The 20,129-nt window shown below is 44.0% G+C and overlaps 1 protein-coding gene across 1 annotated transcript in view; it reads right to left on the reverse strand.

Annotated features, from left to right (window-relative positions):
• The window catches only part of HDAC4 (histone deacetylase 4), a 178,048-nt gene that overhangs the window by 21,162 nt on the left and 136,757 nt on the right, over positions 1-20,129 (reverse strand). The window contains exons 4-14 of the mRNA XM_066575714.1: positions 14,524-14,768; positions 14,283-14,433; positions 13,583-13,697; positions 11,145-11,266; positions 7,283-7,414; positions 6,765-6,874; positions 5,662-5,778; positions 3,632-3,812; positions 3,319-3,545; positions 756-1,004; positions 478-664 (exon numbers count right to left, since the gene is read on the reverse strand). Of these exons, the coding sequence (XP_066431811.1) occupies positions 478-664; positions 756-1,004; positions 3,319-3,545; positions 3,632-3,812; positions 5,662-5,778; positions 6,765-6,874; positions 7,283-7,414; positions 11,145-11,266; positions 13,583-13,697; positions 14,283-14,433; positions 14,524-14,768 (1,836 nt within the window). The remainder of the gene's footprint in view (positions 1-477; positions 665-755; positions 1,005-3,318; positions 3,546-3,631; positions 3,813-5,661; positions 5,779-6,764; positions 6,875-7,282; positions 7,415-11,144; positions 11,267-13,582; positions 13,698-14,282; positions 14,434-14,523; positions 14,769-20,129) is intronic.

Genomic DNA, 20,129 nt, shown 5'->3' on the forward strand with positions numbered 1-20,129 from the left:
ACGGCTGCTGTTTACACGGCACGATCATTGTTCAGGAGATACTCGCTCCTATGTGACAGCACGGGAGCGAGTATATGCGGGGACGAACGTCGGGCATCATTTGCCCGACATCTGTCCCGTGTAAATGGGCCTTTATTTCCCATCCATAAGATATGGAATAACCTGCTGATCAGTGGTGGCCCAACCCTGGGACCTCCACTGATCCCAAGATGTCCTAAATGAGAGTACATACAAACCACTTCATTCATTTTGATGGGACTACCCAAGGAGGTCATTACAACTTTATGCTATCTGTGGTTAGCACAGCATAAATCGGATGACAGCTTCCCTTTAAAGCAGATTTTTAATCCGCTGAAGTAATTGGACTGAAAGAGATACGGATGACATTATTTATGTAATTAAATGGGCCTTTTGCCTATTATTGATTTAAATAAAATTTCTTGTGGTAGATAACCTTAAAGTGACAGACCACCGAACCTGTGGTGAATCGTGGTTTGGTAGGCGTTTCTTGAACGGACATAGGAAATGAGGCAGAGGCTGGAGAAGACTGGGCCCTTGAAAGTGGTCTGTGTCCACTAAAATGTACGACCACACCAGCAGCTTCCATGGAGGCTTGATAGTTCCTCAGCTGATGTATGCGCTGCTGCTCCAACAAAAGGGTTTGCTGCAAAGTCAAGATGATGCCAAATTACAATAAGATACAAGAGAAGCTTAGAGAAATAGTACATGTCCTGCAACACTTCTAGATCACATGCCTGTCTGAAGAGAAGGTCTTGCTCAGCTTGAAGTTGACTCTGTTCTAGCTCCTGGGAGCTGGCTTCATCTTCGCTTTCCTCTCTTTCCTGCTTCACACGCACAATGCTTCCAAGACTCTGCTCCTTATGATCAGAGCCATGCTCGATATAGGAGTCCTCATGTATAGCTTGATGCTCACGCAGCTCTTCCTCGGTTTCCTCAGGGTGGCTTTCATGTTGTCGTGAAACCTCATTGACTTTAGGTATCATCTGAAATAATACAAGGAAAACACAAGTTATAAAATATATATATATATAAAAAAAAAAAAAAAGAAAATCAAGACCGCCTAAAAGTGGTACTAAGATGAGAGAGGAGAAAAAGATGGCCACAACTGACCAAAAGAAGAAGACTGACACCACTGGCTTATACAAATTATAAGGAGTCCCGAAGCTGATCCAAATAGTGTCATATAACATGGATAAAAGAGAAGTTCTGGAATGCGAATAGGTGGCTGAGGATTTAGAAGGCAGAAGTCGGAGCCACCTCAGAGCAGGACTACATTAAAAGGGTTGTATCAGGATTACAAATTATTCCCTAGCCAGAAGATAGGGGATAACTTGTTGATCGCTGGGCATCTTGCTGAGGAGTCCCCCGCCAATTTAGAGAATGGGGGTCCCATATCCCATTCTGCTGGTCAATGTTAATGGAGTGCTGGACGAGCATGTGCAGTAAGTGCTCCATTTATTTCAATAGTACTGATGGATATACCTGATCACTTGCCAAGTAACTCTGCAGTCCTATTGAAAGTGAATGAAGTGTTAGCATGCTTGAACAACCAGCGCTCCATTCAGTCTCCTCCTCACAGCAGGAGATTAAGAAGGAAGGCCAGGGGGAGTGAGGATGATGAGGAACACGGGAACCCCTCTGAGATCTCCACTGATTAGTAAGTTATTCCCTATCCTACAACCCCTTTAAACAATGCATGTTTCATATAAGGAGATAAGATGGAAGCTTATTTTCCCCCTTCCTGATTCTGTAAGCCAACATTCGTTAAGCGTACTTTTTGTGCTTGGTTGTTTCTCTCTCAGACTATACTGGAATGAGTCACCACACGTCTGGCTGTTACTCTATTGCTTTTATTCCTTGCTGTGGCAGCTGTCATCCGGCTTCAATTACAAAAAAAGGCTGAGGACACTTAATGCCCTTATGCACATTAGGCAATAGTAGTTTAAACCCACCGATTTCAGCCAATTTTTCCTATCTGTTTGGACCCCCCTGATGCTCTTTCGACAGATGATGTTGGAGGAAATAATGATCGGGCGCAGTGATATTCAAACACCCAATTCCATTGTTCTCCCTGCAGATAAGTCCCTGCCAGAGCTGTCTGCTGTGGTTTTCTTCACTCTCCCAATGGGAGAGTGCTTGGCCAATAGTTTGTGAAGGTGTATGGGCACCTTTATTGTCCCGACAGGTGGGGTCGCACAGGCGGTACTCCCACTCACTAGACATACATATTATATATATAAGATAAGCTACAAATGCTGGGTGGAGATACAGTAGGAGACTTTTTAGTTTCCAGGATCAGGAAGGGTATAGTTTCTCATTAGAGAGCGCCACTCCGAGTGGCGTATGAAGAACAGAGCTGGACCGATCTGTTCTTCATACCCAGCCTGTTATCAGAGAGCGGGATACAGCTAAAACAATAGTATCAGCTGTATCCTGCTATGAATCCCTGATAAGGCTCATCGGGGTAACGAAAACCGTGCAGTTACACAATTTTGAGCGATAATCGTTGTGTCTAAATGGGCCATTAGGAGGCCAAGCAGGCTAATCTGGGAAATTTATGCAAATGGGAAGATAAAACAATGCCTCTACAAGGCCACCTATTAGACGGTAGGTTGCCTACAAGTTTATGTCTTACCTTTTAATCAGCCTTCTAACAATGACTGGGAATATAAGTCATAGTCAAGAGTCTTCTCCAGAAGGAAAAGATAACTATGTACAGACTGCTGTTTTGGTCACAGGCAGACCCTAAAACAATATTTCTGTACATGGTTATCATTTCTTTCTGGAGAAGAGATAGCAGTTTTAGCTTATATTCCCAGTCATTGTTATAAGGCTTGTTAAAAGTTCTGATACTGACTTCCAGTAGTTCTGCATTCTAGTAGTTGGTGCTTTAGAGGCATCATTCCATCTTCCCATTTGATTTTTTCCTTAGATCATCAATGTTGATGACAAAGCACACTTCTAATAAGATGTACAGTTTACATAAATCATCTGACTGCGATGTAGTACCAGGCACAGCCACACTCATTTGTATGGCACTGTGGAAAGTCACAGACCCTTCATTCTGCTAATCATTAGAGATCCAGGGGGTGAAACCCTCAATGAAATATTGATTTATCCTAAAGAACAGGACATCAATACTTAAGTCACAGAAAACAATTTTAAAATTCTTTTTGGAAACATCTTAAAGTAGCTTCTGCCTCAAATATATGCACATATTTAAGATTAACTTTCAGAGATAAGGAGAAATGTGAGAGATAGCTCTTGGGTGAGCACAGGAAGAAGTTGGGCACACACCTTGTTGAGGTGTAGTTGCTGCTGTTGTTGGAACTGCTGTTTGTGCTTCTCAAGGAACTGCTGGTGCTGCTGCTGGATGACCAAGTGTTGCAGAGCGTGAGAGTTTTGAGGAAGCGGCGCAGACTGTGTACGGCCCAATGGGCGGTGCTGACGTAACTTGTGGATAGTGGGGGAGACGCGATCAGTGGACACTAAGGACTGGGAGTGAAGAGGAAGTGCACCCAACCCTGAAAACAATAAAACAAGTCTGCTAAAGCTGCTGGTGCCGATTCATGTGCAGTTCACAATGGACACGGAGGTCTGATATGCTCACCTGTCACTAATGGGCTCTGTGCATTGGGTTGCTCCAGAAGGACCATATGCTGCAGAAGGGAGTTATGGGAGCTTGCTGCATCAGCACCAAGATATGGAGTAAGGTGAGCAGCAGGAAATAAGGAGAGTCGTTGTTGGATAGTGGAAAGGGAAAGGCGTTCGGAATCCTGTCCAGATCCCCCCTAATACGGATTTGGAGAAAGCAGAAAGAATGATTATAAAATGTAAATATACAATGTGCTTGAATAGCAAGACCATGGTAGGAAAAATGAAGCAGTTTGTTAATAGAGACCGTAATTAGATGCCTGGAAACGGGACAAAAGAAATACAAAGAAGTGCATAGTGGCAAAAATAATTTCCATCTATTCAGGTATATCAATACAGACAGCTGGGAAGTAGGTTTTAGCTCAAAATCTGTAAGATTAACTGCTGTATCCCCCGCTTAATAGCACTTATAATGCTGATGTGCAAATATCAATACAAGCAGAAATGGATGTCAGTATATAAATACTTGTGCATTTTTAACACAGAAGTAAATGAACCCTGCTGCAGTTTTTAAAATGTACCCAACAGTATAAATGTGTAGGATGTAAGCTAATGGTAGCAGCAGCTAGAATGTAACTATGTGATGGGAAAGACATGATTTGCAGCTTTGCATCAGAAAAACTAATTCTTATGGTAGGGGCCCCATGTAGTCACAACTGGGTTGTGGCTTAAGGTCCATTCACACCAAGAGATGATCGCCCAAAAATCGCTCAAACGAGAGTTTGAATGACAGTTTCAGGCGATCATCTTTGCATAACTCTAAGTAGTTAAGTAGCTACTAAAGAGTTAATGCAGGCAGAGTGGGTTACCACCGCGATAGCTTGGAGAATAATGCAGCTGTTTTGCATATGCAAACAGCTGTATTGTTCTCGGTTCTTTCAGCTGGTGTCCTCTTGAGAGCTGCCAGCGGGATACCAGCTTAAAAAATGCTATCAGCACTGCCCGCTGAGATATCATCAGGCAGCGCTGATCAGGCTCATCGCTAATTTCTAGCTGGCTAGAAAAGAGCGATGAATAAACAGTGCACGATGGCCGCGCGTTTAGACGCAACGATTGTCGCTTAAAAGACGGCTTTTGAGCGATAATCGTTGTGTCTAAATGGGCCTTTAGACTTGCCATCATGAACATTGTTGCAGCCAGCAAGTAAACAGACTGCTAACTGACTGTTGATTGTTAGCGGTTGCTCAGTTTTAGGCATGGTCATTAACAATAGTCAGTTAACACTCAATTAATTTGCTAGTTGTGCTGACCATGGGGTCCTTGGCCACTGAGTGAGAATCTATTCTTATAAAGCTATATCATAACATTAATTAGCACAGAAGTTTGGGCGTAAAATTGAAACAGTGGACTTTTACTTTAAGGGCTCATGTCCACGGGGAAAATAAGAATTAAAATCCGCAGCGGATTTTAACTCTTCTCCCGCGCGCGGATCCGCACCCCATAGAGATGCATTGACCACCCGCGGGTAGATAAATACCCGCGGATTGTCAATAAAAGTGATTTAAAAAAAAATGGAGCATGAAAAAATCTGGACCATGCTCCATTTTCATGCGGGTCTCCCGCGGGCTTCTATTGAAGCCTATGGAAGCCGTCCGGATCCGCGGGAGACCTAAAATAGGAATTTAAAAGCATTTACTCACCCGCAGCGGGCCGGGAAGGTCTTCTCTTCCTTACGGCCGCATCTCCCTTGCTTCGGCTCAGCGGATGTGCCCGGCGCATGCGCGTGGCACGTCGACGACGTGCCGCCGGCGTGACGAATTCATCCGCCGGCCGAAGAAAGAAGATCCGGCCGCGACGCAGAGAAGAAACGGAGCGGATGGGAGGTGAGTTTATTCTCATTTATTCTTATTTTCAGCGCTCATGTCCGCGGGGCAGGAGGGACCCGCTACGGATTCTACATGTAGAATCCGTAGCGGGCCCGATTTTCCCCGTGGACATGAGGCCTAAATCTTCAATCCAACCTTTGCAAAAGTTTTAAACACTTACATTGGCAGATCCACTAGCAGGCAGTCCAAGGGTAATGTTGGGTAAAGACGGTGAGGTGTAGAGTGGAAGTTGGGTTACAGATCCCTCTCTATTCACCAGTCTGTGAGCCAATGAAGCCTAGAAAAAGTGAACATATAAGCAAGAAGAGAAGTTCAGTGTTATGGGGCAACTAGATACAAGGTTATTGAAAATGATCTTCCTGATCTGAAACACTCATAACTCACATTTCATAACATTCAGATACATAAATTTGATATTTTGTTAATAGCAACCAATCACTGCTCAGCTTTCATTTCTCAGGTTCCCACTGACTATGAAAGCTATGCTGTGGTGGGTTGCTGTGGGCGATAAGAACAGCCTAACCATTAGACAGTTTTGCTAAATGAGGCCCAACAAGTATTCTTCCCTAGTTGTCGCTAGGGGAATATGAGATGAAATGGCTACCAACGACCTTGATGTTCACGTCAACCAGTCTGTTATTGGTGTACAACATCATTATCAAAGGTTTGTGAATATTTGCTCAGTGGGTGCACAATTCATAAGGGGCACTCCAATTTTAAGGGAAAAGGTTTGGTCTGTAAGCGAAAATCTTCCGGCCATCCATCAGTAAACGTGGAAATAGTGGAGCGTGGCCATGCAGGTCATGACGATCGTAAACCACTTCCTTGGCCTCCACGTTTCCTGGTCCTTACGCCTTGCGATTTTTTTACTCTGGGATTGTTAGAGTCTACATGCCACCCACCATGCAGGCTCTGCTAGGACCCATCAGAGAAGCCATTGCGTCAGTCAATCGGGATACGCTACAATGTGTATGGCAGGAACGGGACTACAGTCTCTGTGTGTGCTGAGGGACAAAGGAGGCTTACATTGAACACCTCTGATATGGTAAACATTGCTGATGTTGTGCAACAAAACATTTTAGGTTTCTGTTTCCATTGATATCAAATTTATGTATCTGAGTATAATTAAATGTGAGTTATGAGCGTTTTAGGATCAGGGAGATCATTTATAACAACCCTCTATATCTAGCCATCAATTTCATGTTTTTTTTTTCTCCTCACCGGGGACTAAAAAGGGCAATATTAACATGTATCTATAGATACCTCTGACTGAAGGCCTAATGGCCCGGCAATGCCATTCTCAGTAGTGATGTTGCTTGAGCTGTTGTTGGGAGAGCTGGGACCAGAACCAGGGGCGCTGTTACATGCAGAATCTAGGAAAGAACACAAAAACCAAAAAATAATTAGCTTTCACACTAATAGATTACATGTTAAAGGCTACTAGTAAAGGACCCCAAAAGTCATCCAAGTCCTGATTTCAACAGAACTGTGTGACCATCATACAGGGACCACCTGACAAATGTGAAAGAAGGATCGGACACATCGGATCTCAAAGCCCAATCCTATTTTTCTTCCTGGAGGTAAGCCTCTGGCAGAGATGTCTCGCTCTCCCCATTCTTACCATGGAAGACACATGAATGATCGGCCACACCGATTGTTCACAAGCATGGGGGAGTCTGGAGAAGTAGCTGTCAGCCAAGCAAGTGTTCAGCCTACAGCTATACAAGGTGTATGGGCACCCGCTTGAAGTTATAAATGTAGTTCAAGGTAAGGACACTTACCGGATACATCCAGGGGACGCTTTTTCAGAGAAGTGACACCAGGCCCATCTTTCCGTCTTAACAGCGGGCTGCTCCTGCGTTCTGCTACCTTTTGTTTCAGTCTGGAGCGCAACTTCAAATTGGGTTCAGATGCTAAATAGATCAGGTGCAAAAAGCAAGAGGAATGCATATTATGAAAATATAGATCAGCATCTGCATAATACCATTTCCTAAATCACTGCTTAAGCCTCATTTGAGGATACAAATATGCAAGAATACATTTTAAGTTACAGAAACTTCATCTTTATTATGAAATTGTACAATCTGTCATAAAAAAAACCCCACCAGTAGAGAGCAAGGATAGAGCAATACGCTGCAGGATACCATATGGAACCTGTATGCCTTCATGCCCGCCCGTATCACATCTTGTATCCAAGCTAGAGGCGGTACAACAGGGTACTAGAGCCTCCATGCCCGCCCGTATCACATCTTGTATTCAAGCTAGAGGCGGTACAACAGGGTACTAGAGCCTCCATGCCCTCCTATATCACATCTCGTATCCAAGCTAGAGGTGCTACAACAGAGTACTAGAGCCTTCGTGCCCACCCAGTATCACATCTCGTATCCAAGCTAGAGGTGGTACAACAGGGTACTAGAGCCTCCATGCCTGCCCAGTATCACATCTCGTATCCAAGCCAGAGGTGGTACAACAGGGTACTAGAGCCTCCATGCCCTCCTATATCACATCTCGTATCCAAGCTAGAGGTGGTACAACAGGGTACTAGAGCCTTCATGCCCACCCAGTATAACATCTCGTATCCAAGCTAGAGGTGGTACAACAGGGTACTAGAGCCTCCATGCCTGCCCAGTATCACATCTCGTATCCAAGCTAGAGGTGGTACAACAGGGTACTAGAGCCTCCATGCCTGCCCGTATCACATCTTGTATCCAAGCTAGAGGCGGTACAACAGGGTACTAGAGCCTCCATGCCTGCCCATATCACATCTTGTATCCAAGCTAGAGGCGGTACAAAATGGTACTAGAGCCTCCATGCCCACCTGTATCACATCTTGTATCCAAGCTAGAGGCAGTACATCAGGGTACTAGAGCCTCCATTCCCACCAGTATCACATCTTGTATCCAAGCTAGAGGCGATACAACAGGTTACTAGAGCCTCCATGCCTGCCTGTATCACATCTTGTATCCAAGCTAGAGGCGGTAAAACAGGGTACTAGAGCTTCCATGCCCACCAGTATCACATCTTGGATCCAAGCTAGAGGCGGTACAACAGGGTACTAGAGCCTCCATGGCCACCCGTATTACATCTGGTATCCAAGCTAGAGGTGGTACAACAGGGTACTAGAGCTTCCATGCCCTCCTATATCACATCTCGTATCCAAGCTAGAGGTGGTACAACAGGGTACTAGAGCCTTCATGCCCACCCAGTATCACATCTCGTATCCAAGCTAGAGGTGGTACAAAATGGTACTAGAGCCTCCATGCCTGCCTGTATCGCATCTTGTATCCAAGCTAGAGGCGGTACAACAGGGTACTAGAGCCTTCATGCCCTCCTATATCACATCTCGTATCCAAGCTAGAGGTGGTACAACAGGGTACTAGAGCCTTCATGCCCACCTATATCACATCTCGTATCCAAGCTAGAGGTGGTACAACAGGGTACTAGAGCCTTCATGCCCACCCAGTATCACATCTCGTATCCAAGCTAGAGGTGGTACAAAATGGTACTAGAGCCTCCATGCCTGCCTGTATCGCATCTTGTATCCAAGCTAGAGGCGGTACAACAGGGTACTAGAGCCTTCATGCCCACCCAGTATCACATCTCATATCCAAGCTAGAGGTGGTACAAAATGGTACTAGAGCCTCCATGCCTGCCTGTATCACATCTTGTATCCAAGCTAGAGGCGGTACATCAGGGTATTAGGGCCTCCCTTCAAGTGTTCCGTTTTCTGCAATAACTTATGCTTAACATTTGATATTATAATCACACACTTATGATCAAACATAAAAGGTTTCATACAATTCTGACAACTCCTTCTGGGGGCGGGATTGTTTTTGGACAATGAATGTATATTTAGATACAAGTAAAGGCCCCTTTACACTGGATGATAGTTGGGCACAACAGATCGTTCCGGCTGCCCACCTCCATTCACAGTAAACAGGCAGTTGCTCCACGACTGAATGACTCCTATTTATACAAGCAGACAATGGCTTCATTTTTAGGGGAGCTAAAAGCCAAGCGACTAACAAATGAGTGATGTGTCGCTCAGCGACCTGTTGGCGGTGTGACGACCATCGACAATTTGCCATTTCTCCCAATTATTTGGACATCGAATCGCCCCGTGTAAAGGTAAATGGAGTTACATGTGCAGCATATGCGGACGGGTGTTTCGCAGGTCTGTCCTAGTTTTCATCCGCTGGAGTGCAAACATCCCTAATTGGCTGTGAAGGCATTAAGCAAACAATGTTTTACCAGCATTAATAACTAGACACATTGCTGTAAATCCAGGGAGTCCTCACACATTTGAGTGCCCACTAGGAAGCTGGAATTTCAACATCCACATTAACTTCAATCGATAGCTATATTACTGGTGAAAGCTTCCGCTGGTACCCGACTTAACCCACGGAACCAACTCAGCCCATTGCCTGAGAAGACCACATCAAATAAATATACTATTGCTACATTAATTATTTACAAGCATTCCTGTAACTACTTGTAAAGCACGCACAGGGAAATGGGAATGGAGGTTGTGGGCGGTGTGAGCAGGCAAAGAGACAGGGAAAACAACAAATGTATAAATATGGGAGTGAGAAGAGTGAAGGGAATCAATGAGAGCAGTACTCAGAGGAGGAAAACGCTATTAAATATGTAATTAATGCACTGGCCTACCAGTCTGCACCACATAGGCAGTAAGAGCATAGTAAATAAATACTACCCAACATGTGTACATGGCGGCTCGCTCACAGGCGGTGGCAGCAGGCTTCTAAATAACACTCCATTCACACTGCGATTTTGGCCTACATGAGGTGTCCAGCAAAAAATATACACAGACCTATACTGTAAGGTACACATATGGTTCTAGCATGCAGACATATGGCAAAAAGGGGTCTCTTGCATAGTATGGGGGGGGGGGGGGGGGTGAAGGGAAGCAAAGGATTTTAAGAGCCATAAACACATACACCCAGGGACAGTTTATGTTATTTTCCCCCCAAATAAGACAGGGTCTTACATAGATTTTGACTACAAAAGATGCATTAGGACTTATTTCAGGGGAGGTCTTATTTTTTCTGTGAACAATCATCAATATTTATTCTTGAACAAAAAAAAATAAAAAAAAACAACATTTATTCAAATCTAGTCATGTTATCAATTTGTGGGCATATTTGAGCCACAACGCTCTAGTATAATGAGCTCGGGTGTGATGCCAGTGGGACTACCCGATCTGTGTGCGAGGGCCCAGTACTTGTCAATTCTTATTGTTTTGGGTTTCATGGGTTCTTTTGAGTGCGATTCTTTTGGAGGCCTTTACTTTTCTTGGTGAAGGGTCTATATGAAACTAGGGCTTATTTTTGGGATAGGTCTTTTTTCTGTGAAACAGGATTTTAAAATAAATAAATAAAAATACACACATATATATATATATATACACATATACATATATATATACATACATACATACACACACACACACATACACACACACATATATATGCAACATACATAACACAAGTCAATGTGCCAGATCCAAAAAAGTACGAGTATATACATTTTTCACAATATACATTTGAATCACTTTATATGGGGAAAAACAAAAGGAAAGCAAGTGTGCACGAAATCCTTAAGATCCTTCTCTTAATTCCTCACCTGTCTTTCTTAATGGAAAGTCATCCTTTGAGTCATACATTCCAAGAACAGGATGGTGGTATGAGCCCGACACGCCACCTTGAGGTGGTGGACTCTGGTCCAGAGAACTATGTTGAGTTTTCCTGTAGAATGAAGACATGTGAAGGGTCAGGGCTGGATTATAGTACAGGAAAAACCCAATTTTCCCACGTGCACCATTACACAGCAAAAACCCACATACAATTCACTCAGACTTTTCTCTCTTGAACCTTTATCATTTGCGATAGCAGTTTTATTTATATAGCGTATAGCAGTGTAGGTTATGTCTCTGCAATATACTACTATTCTGTACCATTGTATGGCAGCATTATTTGGCACCCTATACTAGTATTAATTAGGCTTAATACAGCATGGAGATTTAGGCAGTATGGGAGGAAAACTATTTTTTTTGTCCAGTACCACCACTAATCCATATCCATCCCTGCAGAAGGTTAAACACCAAAGTCCTATGTTAGTTTGTAGCAAGGTGCAATCAACTATATATCTATACAGAAAACATATTCACTCTGGAAAAGACACTTAATCATTGGGCAAGACAACCAATACTGCTGAGGTGAGTGTCCAACACTAGTGGTCTACAAATCCACGATTTACAGTGATGCAATTTTCCTGGTCTATTTCCCCATGTTGGCCAAGTCTAGCTATTCTCTACAGAAGCAGCATGCTGGCATCACTTCGACTCCAACTACCATGACCACAACATGGAATTTTAAGTTTTTTCAATGTGTATGTGGGCTCCATCTATTTCCCAAAATCCAAAACCACATTGATGGTTTCAATAGTTTCCTGCAAAAATGGCCCTATTGTGTGAGCGTTTGTGAGTAGTAATCTTAAGTATGTTGTAGTGTACAGTGCACCAGGACTGCAATATATTACCTTGTGTAAAAGGGAAAAAAGAAGTATTTTATGACTGCACCTTGTGTTTTACGCCAACTTTTTGGCAAAAAAAAGCTGTTGTCAAATTGACTAAATGAAATCATACGGAAAAATTGTGCAATTAATGAAGTGAACATTATAGGGATGTGACAAATGAGTTCTGTTCCTAGTAACCTAATAAAGCTGCCTCCATGTGCTGTCCAAGCCCCGCAGGCATTGGACAATGTATTTCCTCTTCTCATCCGCAAATGGATGAAAATAGGACCTGCTGCAACTTTTATGCACAGACCCGGGTCCATGCAAAATAAAAGAAGGAATTCCATGTCCACAAACCAACATTACTTTATCACTGATTCTGATTATATTACAGCGATGTGAACATGTGGAATTAAGTTTTTTATACTATATGTATTGTACAAAGTCTCTAATAAAAACAAATTTTGAACTAAAAATCCCTATTAAGTTGAAGGGTCCACATACTGTTTAGTACAACCCCATACGAACATGAACTGCAGACGGAATAAATACTAGGATGTGTGAATAAGCCCTAGAGCTCTCCACAGTGCTGCGCTGCTCTTTATTTACGCCCTTATCTTCATCCACCACACTAATGACTACAGATGTTGTGCCCCTTTAATCCAAACCTTCCAAGATTTTTCCAGAGCGGCATCAGTTCTCTGGAATGTGCTACCTCAATCAATCAGGTTAATTCCCAATGCCCACCGTTTTAAGCGTTCCCTAAAAACATATATTTTTAGGGATGCTTACCATATGAGCCTCGTGTGGCACAGAGTGTTAAAGCAACAGAAATGTAGTCCTGCGCTCTTGCTTACGACCTGAAGGTTGCAAGTTCAATCTCCGCTTGGTTTAGGTAGCCGGCTCAAAGTTGACTCAGCCTTCCATCCTTGAGAGGTGAGTAAAATGAGTACTCAGCTTGCTTGTGGGTAAAAGATGACTGGGGTAGGCAATGGCAAACCACCCCGCAAAAACAGTCTGCCAAGAAAATGTCACAATGTGACGTCGTCACCCTGGGAGTCCATCCTGACTTGGTGCTTGCACCAGGGGACTTTACCTTTACATACCATATTCTCTAATCTAACGCTTCTCCATTTACTCCATTTGAAAAACGGACCCCCTTCTTCCCATTGTACTCCCCCCACACACACCCTATACACGCCAATGTACTTTATGCCTACAGTATCCATACACAGATACTGGCTGGTGACCAACTCATACCGTTTTATGTATAGTACTGTATTTATACAAGAGATGGCCGGACTATTGTACAGAACAAATACTTGTACCTCTTGTGTCACCCCTATTTTCTTATAGTCTATACACACTTGCAAGGGTCCTCACCTCTATTGTTTAACCCGTAGATTGGTTTCAATACTGTATTTTATGTCTTGTATTGTTTATGTTCCCTCTGACTGCTTCACAATATATTGGTAGGAGGATTTTTATAAAAGGTAAGAGTAGTTTAAAAAAAAAAAAAAAAAAAAAAAGCAAATCCCATCACTTACCAGAAGCGGGGATCACTAGACATACAGTGATTTAAGCTCCGGTGGGCGAGAGCTTTCTTCTTATTCAGGACAAATTCTTGTAACTTCATTTTGACTTCAGTGCTCGCAACTGCACCTGCGAATAATGTATAGGGACAAAAACCAGGAATATTGAATCTATCATCCAAAGTAGTAGAACGAAACAAGAAATGTAACATCAATGCCATTAGGGGTACCAAATATATCTTATGTAGGCACAAGAAAAGTAATCAAAAACCGCAAATTAACTGAAAAAAATTAAAGAGACAATAAACGCAATACGGAAATAGCAAGCAACAATATCCATAGCCAATCCCTTTCTATATGCCCGGTTAGGGAATATAGGTGTTATAGAGTGGGATCCTGCCTTCTATGATAAGAGAAAAGCTAGGAAACCGGACTTGTCCATCTACATATTACATTGACGCCCATTCAATTGCATTGCCACATGTAATACTACAGGGTACATCTGTAGCGACCACAGCAGATGAATGACTAGCCGGCCGTATCTTCTACCAGCACAACCAGCTGCTTGCCGGAGGGCACTGGAAGCCGACTGGTCATTTTGCATTTCAACTTCTTTAAAAGGAAGGTTAATATTGAGAGAAATCAACCCCCTATACACGCCATTCTGTAATCTCCTAAAACACATTTTCGCATCGTCAATCTGTCTTTTACTCACTTTCTTTTCCCTTTTCTTTATTCTTCAGTTGCAATAGCTTTTGTTCCCGCTGCTGTTTTTCCATCTCTTGCTCCTGACGATGTTGCTCTAGTTTTCTCTGGTGCTCCAGAAGCTCCTGCTGATGTTTCATAGCAAGAAGCTCTTGTTGCTGCTGTTGAAGTGACACCCCAATCAGGTTAGTGCCAGGTCAATACCATCAGAAAGCTCTCAGGAGTATCCGCTTTAATTAGCCATCTCTTACCTTTACATGCTCATGTAATTGGGCTTCGTGTTGTCTGGACAACTGCTCATGTTGCCTCTGAAACTCCGCTATGAGAAGTTGCCGCTGGATTTGCTGCTTCTGCTTCAATGCCAGTAGTTCTTGCTGCAGCTGCTGCTCCCGCCCGGCGCCCTCTGACCCCGAGATGGCATATTGGGGATCCAGTCGAAGGTCCATAGGAAGAGTGCCGGGAGCCACTTGGAGTGGCAGTGCAGCACTTACATCAACTTTGGGAGAAAAAAAAAGAAAAGAAAGAAAAAACATGTATTAATATTTTTGAAACCACTGTTTAAAGACTCACCCCCTCCCCCTCCAAAAAAAAAAAAAAAACATTAAAAAAAACAACAACTTATAACTAAACTATTCTAACTTTTCAATAAAGTAAGAAAGCAGATCAGTCTTTCAGATGCCGCTTGTATCCATGATTCGAGTTTCACAATCCAAGCTGTAACACTTGTGTCAGGTCGGCTGCCGTGCCATATACAATGTTTCGACTTTACGCAGAACATGGCGTATGTTGGATCACGTAATGCAAAGCTGAAACATGAAAAAATAAATCAACTACCCAATGAAATACAAGATGTAACCAAATTAAATTGTATTTGTTACAAGATTTCTGCACTCTCGGTGCCAAGCTGATGATTCCAGCGTGTCTGTTAGATGCAAGATGCCAGTGGAACGGTTTAGGACTGTTGGCAGAAAAAGTGTTAAGAGGAAATGAAGCCATTGCAGCATGTTGTCCATGTGGAGGATGAGATCAAAGCTGGAAAGCTCTACTAGATGCCAGGAGAAAAGTTCATAAAATTATAGGCATTATAAGGGCACGCAGCTGCATAGATGGGATGCACAATCAGAAACCATTGTGTTCGGCGGTTGATGCGTCACTTGTGACTCTTGTTCACCAAGCACCCCGAAGAGTAAACTTGTTAGAAAGAGTTGACAGGAAGGCGGGGGAAGGGTCAGCCGTGTCAGCGAGGGGACTTTGACACTGAGCCCTCCTGAAAACAAAGCCGGCTTCTCAGTTTCCCAGGGGGAGCTCCCCCAGCTCCGAGTCCCCAAGCTGCTCTGTTGGGTTTATCTCCCGAGGCTTACGAACGTAGTTGGAGTGGTGACGTTAACAGACACACAAAGAATGTATTCAACATAGCGAGGGAGCCTTCCGCAGTGTGCCATTATAATAGGGCATGTTTCCCCGCACCGACTCTTCCCACAATCCGGGACACAGTGGCCTCTGAAGGATGCTGATGCAGTTGGTGGTTACTGAATAAGGAACGGGCATGGGGAGAATAAGGACAGAATGGAGACAGAACGTCATTGATCAAAAGGAAATTACTCAGAGTAGGAGAGCTGCCGCCGCTTTCTCTACACCATTAATGTGGGAGATGGACGGATTGTAGTCTATACAATGAATGCAGGTGACATGGGAACACATCACAGGTTAGATACGCGCCGCGTTCGTTTAGAGAGCGATAATCATCGTCTTTGCAGATACTCTCAAACCATACACTTAAAGATGGGAACGCTACACTCATGCGTAACTAAAGAGGTTTGAAAAGTATAGACACCTTTGTGGGGCAATTTTCTCCCATTTAAATACATGTAATTTGGGCTGACAATCATTTTTGCATTAGGGTTTCATTTAAAATGTTGCACCGCTTGTTTTCTGCAGCTTCTACTCATCACTGTATATAGAAACCGCAGTCAAAAGTCTCAGTAGGAGATCTATCCGCAAGGCTGGACGTATGGCTTATGGTCTGATTATCGTTCAGATTCTGGTGGGAAATTTAAATAATGGCCCCATATAAATGCAGGTAGCGACTGAATGAAAATTGTTCAGTTTCTGCATGCAGAAAACGGAACGCCGCGCTGTTCAGTGTAAACAGAAGTTGTGCACATATGATCAACTGTCTGCTTTCTGTGAATGGAGGCGGGCGAACGAAAGCACACACCCCGGCTCGCAACACCTCCATACCGGCAGCGCTGTGAGCGATGCTCTCTTGCGTGCAGCAGCATAGGAGCGAGCATCACTGGGATGAGAGTCGGAGAGTTTGCCCAATAGCTCGTCCCATCTAAAAGGGCCATTAGTTTGCCTTCGCTCTTTCCTCTTCTCCTTGTTATCAGATAATTTATAAATGACAAAGTTTATAGCTAATTGATGAACCCAACAAAGATGATAAAAAGTGCAGAAAAGAAGAGATGCGAAAGCTGAAAACTAAAAGGTCCTATTACACCAGACAATTGTAGAGCCCTCGGGCCTCATGTCCACGGGTGGATCGGATTCTGCGTGTGGATTTCTGCAGCGGGAGACCTTGGTAACTATTTGCGGGAGATCACGGATATAATGGTTTTTCCGCATGGATGTACTGTGGATCATCCACGTGGATAAAAAAATCCGTAATCTCGCCTCCCGGCCTTTTCCCCACCTTGATTTGAAGCTTCAAATCTGCCGTGCATCCGCAATTGTATTTGCGGATGCACTGTGGATCATCCGCACCTACTGACTTCTATTGAGCCCGTCCGCAGGGAAATGGAGCATGCTGCGATTTGTTTTCTGCACCAAACTGTCTGCAAATCAAATCCACATGCTTAGATTCAGTTGCGGATGCCAATGCTTCCATATGGGCACCTTGAATTGGGGATCTTCCGTGCAGGTGACTCGTGCGGATTCCGCAAGTCAAATCCGCCCGTGGACATGTGGCCTAAGCTCCCGACAGTTGTCCCGGCAATCCTTGCTCTAGTGCTTTCACACAGCAGAGATAATCCCTCACTGAACGGAGGTGGAGTGGGCCAGAGATCTCTTCCTGCCGCCAACCTCCATTCAGAGTAAATAGGCCATTGCTTATAGATGAGCAATTGCCTGTCTACACGGGCGGATTATCATCAGGGTTTGTTAATGCTTGCATGAAATGAACGACAAGTGAGAAGCGAATGAATTATTATTCAGTGTTCAATCGTTGGCTGTGTTTACACTGAACACTTCCCATTCAGTTTCTCATGATCCAGCGATTACGGGAACAATCATTCTGTGAAAAAGAGCCCTAAAAGACCTTTAAGACCACGATTTTCACTCAAAAATAGTGCAAAGCCGTCTTTTGAGCAATAATCGTTGTGTCTAACTGCACTGACATCATGCAGTTTTCGTTAAGCCGTCGCTGATCTTTTAGCATGCAGAAAGATCAGCGATCAGTTATCAGGAGTTCACAGGGGGATACAGCTGATACTATTGTTTCAGCTGTATCCCGTTTCCTGAAGACAGGCGGGGTATGAAGAACAGAGCGGTCCAGCTGTGTACTTCATCCCTCGCTCGAAGTGCTCGGCTGTATAACAGCCGGGCGCTCCGAGCAGAGAACAGCTGGATGCAGAAGATAAGCAGCCAAGGAGCGGGCTGTGGCTTCTGCAATAAAGAAAACAAAACAAGTCATCCAAAGGGGATATATTAGTAGGGGGGCATAAAGCCATCATTCCGGGTAAGGACAAACAGTCCACCACACACGCAAGGATTAAGCTCCGCCCAACCACAGTAGCCAATGTGTGACCGATTTAACAGCACGATCCCTTGGGCATTTGCCAACGCTGGGGGTCGGTGTTAGGCCAGCTAGAACGGGTGTTCTTAGCCTATCACACATTGCTAAAGTATCAAAAAAGTGGCAAACCCTTTAACCCCTTGAGTGGCACGCCCGGAAAATTTCCGGGCCGAGCTCCACTGCCCATAGTGATATACCCCGGAAGATTTCCGGGCTATGTATCACTATGGGAGCTGCAGAGCACAATGCCACAAGCTGTGACAGTGTGCTCTGCCTGCACAGACCCACACAGAGCAGTGCAAGGGCTTTGAAAAACCAGCAGAAGATATTGCCGACATGTCGGCAACCTCCTGCTTTGTTTACAGGTTGCCATAGAGACCATCGGCTTGTCAGAAGCAAGCCGATGGTCTCTGTGGCAGGGAGAGCTGGTTGTTAGCTGTCAGAGGACAGCTAGGTACTAGCTCTTACAGCAGAGATCAGAGAAAACCTCCGATCATTGCTGTGTTAACCCTTTACATGCTGCAGTCTATGTGACTGCAGCATGTAAAGGGTTGTCACTGCAGCATGTAAAGGGCTGTCACCATCGGACCCCCGGAATGTGATCAGGGGGTCCTGATGGGTCCCTGTGGAAGTCCCCTAAAGGGACAAAAAAAAAAAAAAAAATTTTAAAAAAAAAAATTTAAAAAAAAGTAAAAAAATTATTAAAAAAATAAAAAAAACACTTGTCTCCCTTTACTTTGTAAAAAATCAAAAATACAATCACACATGTGGTATCCGTGTGCGTCGTAATGACCCAGAGAAGGAAGTTAATACATTATTTAACCCCTTAATGACATGGCCCCTTTTTTTCTTTTTTCCCATTTTTTTTCCCCTCCCCCCTGTTTAAAAAAATCACAACTTGTCCCGCAAAAAACAAGCCCTTATATGGCCATGTCAATGGAAAAATGAAAAAGGTATGGCTCTTGAGACGCAACTGCAAAACTAGTTGAAATTCAATGATTAGACCATTTTAAAAAACCTGCCCTGGTGGGCACGACAGGGTGGTAGGAAACCTGCCACTCAAGGGGTTAAGGAAGGGGAGCATTAAATCTAGGTCCTAAAGACGGAGCAGAAAAGGATGTGTAGATACGTGAAGAACGATCACTCACCCAGTGTCACTTTGCTCCATCTTAAAGCAACCTTCCATTTTTGGGACAAAATTCTGGCCCGGGATCGGAGAGGGTGGAGGGTACATTACCTGCAATTGTTCTGCTGTTTCAAGGTTCTGATTTTAAGCCATCCAAGATGGCCAAAGCAGCCTTCAGGCTAACTAATCTCCACAGTGCATTGGTAGTGTTAGACTATTAATGCATTATACCTGCTCTGATTGGTCAGAGCTACTCATGTGATCAGCAGTGGCCAATCAGAGCCGTTCACAATGTGCATTAGGTAGATAGACAATTGTTGCAGCCATCTTGGGCAGCTGAAAGCGGGGCTTGAAATCAGCAAATTGGAGGTGCGACAGAACAACTGCAGGTAATTTATCCCCCTCATGTCCTGGGTTAGAATTTTGTCCCTAAATTAGAGGGTTGCTTTAACCCTTTCCAATCCACTGTCTGACGTCTAAAGACATTCTGATTGAAGGCTGTACAGCTCCGATGTCCGGCAGGGTATTCTTACTGTATATTACTGGCCGCTGTGTTGTCGGTAGGCCTCTCCAGCATGTCCCATACCGCAGCAATGGCTCTAGCCAGCAGATGGGGCTATTGTATAATGGTAGAAAGAGAAAACCCCCTAGGAAACCCTAAAGCCAAAATAGGATGGCAAAGGGTTAAAGAACTAGGCTATGATTATACATTAATGATTTGTCTATGGCAAAGCTGACGTGTAGTTACACAAGTAGAAATCTGAGGCCGACACGGATTTCTGCCACAGATGTACAGAGGACAAGCTGCTGGTGGATCCGCAGAAGAAATGTCCTCATTGTCATTCACACTCGGCTTTACCGTGTAGAGTCCGCAAGAAGAAACACGCTCATACTTATCCTAGATGGAGATTGTCCGCAGCATGAACAGAAATGCTAAA

This window comes from Eleutherodactylus coqui, chromosome 8 (assembly GCF_035609145.1).
Source record: "Eleutherodactylus coqui strain aEleCoq1 chromosome 8, aEleCoq1.hap1, whole genome shotgun sequence".
Lineage (NCBI taxonomy): Eukaryota > Metazoa > Chordata > Amphibia > Anura > Eleutherodactylidae > Eleutherodactylus > Eleutherodactylus coqui.